We start from the raw sequence: 5,826 nt of genomic DNA, 5'->3' as shown, positions 1-5,826 counted from the left end.
ACGCTTTGCACACTTGATCACTCAATCGCTGCACATTCTGCTGCAATCGGTTGCGGATCTGACGCTGCATCTGCCGCTGGGATCACCGCTGCAGCGGGTGGCGATTCAATGCTTTGGCATACGCTTCCGGCAGGCCGATCATCAGTTCCTGCATAGTTCACATGTGTTTGGCAACATCTCGAAGATCCTGTCCAAGTCCGATGAGCAGAACGATGCCATGGCCATGTCCACAATGCTGGCAGCCACTGGTAACGAGATCCACTGCGATGCCGAGCATAATATTGCCACAGCTAGCAATCAGCTCAACCCCTCGAGCAGTGTGCCGGGTGCCAAAGTCATTTGCTACACCGATTTGGCTGGCATGTTCGAGGTGACGGTCTCGTCGCGTCCCGCCATGGCTGAGTCCCTTACGGACAATTCGACAGAGACGTTCTGGGAGAGCGACGAGGAGGATCGCAACAAATGCAAGATCATTGAGCTCTCAATGAGCAAGCTTAGCTATGCCTGCAAATTTGTGCTCGTGCACATCGACAACAGCCGCGACATTCAGGTAAGTTGAAGAAGCATCCCCGATACTCTCTTTTTATAGTGCACGATTGGGAAACTCTGATAAAGTTTTTGTGTTTTTTGTTAATGATGTGAATTAGTACCCGTAGAAGGTACTGCAAAGGGTCGGTGTTAAACAAGGTTAGTACTTGCAGAAGAAATATTGGTGGCCGTTATTTATATACGAATACATAGATAAGAAGCTCGCTTGCTCTTGCTAGGATCGAACAACCACAAAGTTGTGATCTACATCCGTTCTGCGGGAGGTTGCAACTGCATAAGATATTTTCTGTAGGGGGATGATAAAGCATAAGGTCGAAGTGCTTTAGGTGATTACTGTATTACATTCTTATTGCTTTAAATCGGTAATACATTAAATGGTACTGCAGGAGGACGAAACTTATCAAAATAAGCAACCCGCTTTGCCGGTATATTGCATCGGTAATGAAGGTAAACTACAAGGCTCTGCTCTAAATTAGTGCAGCAATAGATTGCTTATCACTTGGATATTTTCAGCAGAATAAAAAATTGTATAAGATCGGTATGGTTCTTGAAGTGAATAAGGCTCCATAATAAAAAGGAACTGCAGGCAATTTTAGTTTGTCTAGATGAGTTGCTTGCTCGGTCGGTAGATCATTGCCGCAATAAGTTAGTAATTCACTAGATCGGAAAATTATGCTTGATAAATATATATTACAGCTATTGCACTATTTGAGTAGTGTTAAGGGTTCGTATTGGCTTACATCGCTGTACTACATTAGGTGCGCTCCAAACTAGCATATCCCATAAAGATAACATTGCAGTAGGTCGATGCATATATAGGTTGATTACCACAAGGTTCTGATATATGTACATTGACACTGCAGGAGGTTGCTACATTCTACATATTCACCAGAGATGGTTGAAATATACTGCTCTGTGCGGTAGTGGGCTAATTACCGATTCAGAACTACGTTAGGTACCAGTCCTAAATCAATAGCATGGGAAATACATCGATAATTAGGCCCACTTAACGCATTACCTCACTTTCCATTTCTATCCGCAGAACAAGGTGCTGAATGTGGTGTTTTATGCCGGCCAATCGCTCGGCGATACCAATCTGATCAAATCAGTGGATGTGGATCAAAAGGCATGCGTTTGGATTGCGGCCAAAATCAGCGACGAGAGCTCCACACATTTTCGCCTCGAGCTCCACGGACCGGAGAACACACTGCGGGTGCGTCAAATCAAGCTGCTGGGACTGCCAAGTGGACAACAACAACAACAAGGAGCAGCTGGTGCTGCTGTTGCTGGCGAAGAGTTGCTGGCGGAGCATCGCTCCAATCTGCGCATGTCACACGCAGCACACATTCAACAGCAAATCTGCGAGGCGGAAACACTGCGGGTCTTCCGTCTCATCACCGGCCAGGTCTTTGGCAAGCTGATCAGCAATGTGAACGATGCGGTCACAGCCACTGGCGGGGGAGCGGGCGGAGCTGCTGGCTCCTCTTCGGTTCTGGACGGTGGTGGCAACCCATGCTGGCGGACTCACTTGATCTCCGGGAACACATGGTCGGCATACTGTTCTCGCGCAGCAAACTGTCGCATCTGCAGAAGCAGGTGATTGTGCACATTGTGCACGCCATCAAGAAGGAGGCGCAACGGGCCAAGGAGGACTGGGAGCTGGCCAATTTGGCACATGTGCTCAAGCATCAGCCGGCACAACAAACAGCCGCAGCACCTCAGTCAGCGACCACTGGCGTTTCAGCGCTCATCTCCAGCGACAGCAGCTCGGAACGCAGTCGCGCCCCGGACACCTATTGCTTTGAGATGCTCAGCATGGTGCTGGCGCTCTCCGGCAGCGTGGTTGGTCGCTCCTATCTGTCGCAACAGTACGGTCTGCTGCGGGATCTGCTCGGTTTGCTGCACACGGGCAGCGATCGAGTGCAGCGTCAGGTGACGGCGCTGTTGCGTCGCATACTTCCCGAAATAACCCCGGAGAGTTTCGCCGAGCTGCTCGGCGTGCAGCGGCTGCCACCGGCGGACTACAGCATCGCGCATCAGAGTGCCAGCGACTTTGACATGAGTCGCTTGGGGCTGCTCGACATTTTCCTGGCCGTTATTGTCAAGTCACCGCAGTTGCAGGTCAAGGTAAAGACAACGTCGGCCAATGCAGCTGGCGGCGTGACGGTGCCAAGTGGCGGCAACACAACGGCTGGCGGAAACATCGGAACGGCAACAGCGAAGTCGGGACAGCTGGAGAAGACGCCGGCATTTGTGCGTCTCTGCAGTTCGTTGGATCTGTCCGTGCAACTGTTGCGTGCACGTCCCACAACAGCGGAGCAGTTGGCGACCGCCTCATCGACTGCCTCATCAACGGCGCCCGGTGGCAGCGATCCCTTTCGCTTTGATGCGGCGCCCGTGAAGAAGGAGTCCAAACGGAATCTGAATCAACGCTGGTTCCTCAACGGTATCATCTCCACCAAACAGGCGGAGAGCATCATTGGCCTCATACGGGATTTGGCAAGCGTAAGTTACTTGATTTAGTTATTTTATTATACCTACAGCTATGCTGAGACGACAATCTAGTATATTTTGAATGTAAAACTATATTGATATACCAAATATGTTATAGTCTTCGGTATTTCTTGTATAATAATTCAGTAGTAGTATATTCATATACTAAATATTGCTTTCGGTATATTTATATACTTTTGGTATATTAATTTGGGTGTACTATGTTGATATATCAAATATAGCTTTTGGTATATTTTAGTATTTCTTGGTGTATTTATGTATGTGGTAGTACTAAATTGATATACCATATATGGCTTAAGAATATTTTCGGTATATTAATGGGGTAGTACTATCAAATATATCATTTGGTATATTTTACTATTTTTGGTATATTAACGCGTTAGTTCTATGTATATTGATATATCAAATACTTGTATAGTCTTCGCTATTTTTGTATAATAATTTCGGGATTGGTATTTTTAAATACTAAATATTGCTTTCGGTATATTTATAAATGTTTGGTATTTTATTCGCTCGCTCTCGCATTCGCAGTCGGACGTGTTTTTTTTCTTCCCTCTTAAATTTGTGATTTTTCATTAAATTTCATATTTATTTACAATTATTATAACATTAATTTTACTCTCTCACTTGTATTTAACTACTGATCGTTAAATCGCTGTGTGCTTTCGTGTATTTAGTAAATTATTATCATTTTTCTAAAAATATAACAACAAATTGTGTGGTCAAACTTTGCTTTGCTTTGTTAGCAAAACAATTCTGTTTTCATTGCCGCTGCACTTTGTTTTTTGTATTTTTGTTTACTTTCGCGCTCTTCTTTTTTCACTTGCTATTCTTTGCGCTCAACGCTGTTACAATAGTTAACTCTCCCTCTCTTGGTGTTGTCTCGCTCGACCCGCGCTTTACTCTCAGTGCTTGTGCTTTGTGCTCTCAACGCTCTTTAGAATAGTAACTCTCCCTCTCTTGGTGTTGTAGTTGCCTACCTATCTTGCGTCTCGCTCGACCTGTGCATACTCTCTGCGTTTTTGTGCTCTTCGTAAGTACAGTTTGCAAATAATTTACCTATTTTGATTTATTTCTTTTTTTTTGTTTTTTTAATTGGTTTAATAATCTTTGTTTTAGCAACATGTTGGTCTGCTATAACAAGAAATGCCGGGTGCCAGTTGGTGCCAAAATGGGTTTTGTTTGTTGCTGGTTATGCGACAACGTTGCACATGAAAAATGTGCTGGCTTTAACGGCCGTATTGTTGATTTGATTTCGGCCAAGTCTGGATTGAGATGGACTTGTGAACATTGTAGGGACTCTGAACGCGATATTGCTGGGTTTATACGGCAGACGCGAACTGGTTTTAAAGATATATTAGCGAGCTTTAAAAAACTCTCCGATAGCTTTTCTGCTTTAGATTCTGGGTTTAAGAGTATGAAGCTCTTGACCGAGTCTCCGAAGCGTAAAAAGGCCAATACGCGTCTGTCGATTACCCCAATCGAGCTTTCTGTCCCAGTTGATGTTCCATGCTTATCTGTACCACCTGCTGGGGAATTAATGTCGTTTAGTTCTCCGTCCCCTCAACCTTCGGTAGCTCTGGATGTTCCAGATCATGACATTACGTCATTAAGATTGGAGTCGCCGGCTCCGGCTTCGATTTTGTTGCCGACTGAGATGGAGACGGTTGAAGAAATTCAACCATCACCATCCTCTGTTGAGATCGTTAGTGCTGTAACGATACAAGAATCGCCTCCAGCCCTACCTCAGTTGTCCGCAACACATTAATTGCAGTGCCACCTCTTAAGCAGATTTTTGTTTCAAGGCTTTCCCCTGATACGACATCTGATGATGTTCGGGCTTATATTAAGTCCAAATCCCAAGCCAGGGTTAAAGTAGATAAATTTAATTTCTCGTATGAACGGGAGATTTCATCTTTTAAAATAAGTGTTCCCGCTGAACAATTTAGCATGATGTGCAGTAAAGAGTTTTGGCCGGAACACCTATTAGTTAAAGAATTTGTTGCGAAAAAGAAAAATCGGTCTCCGGTTTCTCTTCCAAATATAGTGTTAATTTAATTTTTATATTTTTGGTATATTAATGTTGTAGTGCTACCAAATATATGTATCCTTCGGTATATTTTAGTATTTTTTTTAGTAATAATATATTTATATATCAAATATAGCCTTATCATAGTCGAGCACACTCGACTGTAGTTTTCTCACTCGTTTTCAAATTCAAGCAATTAACCATACCACGTCTTACTTTGCAGGGCAAGCTGAGCGAGAAGTGGTCACAGATCACCAAGGCGGCCATTGCCGAGTCAGTGTTGAATTTAACACGCCTCGAGGAGATCTATCGCACGCCGGAGCATTGCACAAAGACGGCAACATTGTGGCTGGCGTTGGCCAGTCTCTGTGTGCTGGAGCGTGATCACGTCGAGAAACTCTCCTCGGGCCAATGGTCAAAGCTCTGCGACACGCGTCCCATGTGCAGCAATCACGACGATGGCGAAACAGCGGCGATCATACAATGCGAGACCTGCGGTTCGCTTTGCGGCGACTGCGATCGCTTTTTGCACTTGAATCGCAAGACGCGTTCACATAAGCGCACGGTAAGTTGTAAAACGTTGAGTCCCCAAAGAAGAATGCATATAATTTTTAGATACTACTTCGCAGGTGTGCAAGGAGGAGGAGGAGGCGATACGCGTGGAGCTGCATGAATCGTGCGGTCGCACCAAACTCTTTTGGCTCTTGGCCTGGCCGACTCAAAGACCCTGAAGG

At 45.1% G+C, this 5,826-nt stretch overlaps 1 protein-coding gene across 1 annotated transcript; it reads left to right on the top strand.

Annotated features, from left to right (window-relative positions):
• Window positions 1-217: 217 nt before the first annotated feature.
• Window positions 218-5,822, top strand: LOC133849968 (E3 ubiquitin-protein ligase highwire-like; the record flags this gene model as incomplete). The annotated part of the gene is given in 6 exon segments (XM_062285954.1): window positions 218-550; window positions 1,592-2,059; window positions 2,062-3,054; window positions 5,316-5,657; window positions 5,722-5,797; window positions 5,800-5,822. Coding segments are annotated over 6 exon segments (2,235 nt in total), but the record flags the coding sequence as incomplete, so codon positions are not given.
• Between the last annotated feature and the right edge of the window lie 4 nt (window positions 5,823-5,826).

Source organism: Drosophila sulfurigaster, unplaced genomic scaffold (genome assembly GCF_023558435.1).
Source record: "Drosophila sulfurigaster albostrigata strain 15112-1811.04 unplaced genomic scaffold, ASM2355843v2 ctg56_pilon, whole genome shotgun sequence".
Lineage (NCBI taxonomy): Eukaryota > Metazoa > Arthropoda > Insecta > Diptera > Drosophilidae > Drosophila > Drosophila sulfurigaster.
Note: the sequence above shows the minus strand (reverse complement) of the source record. Positions and strands in the feature narration are given on the sequence as shown.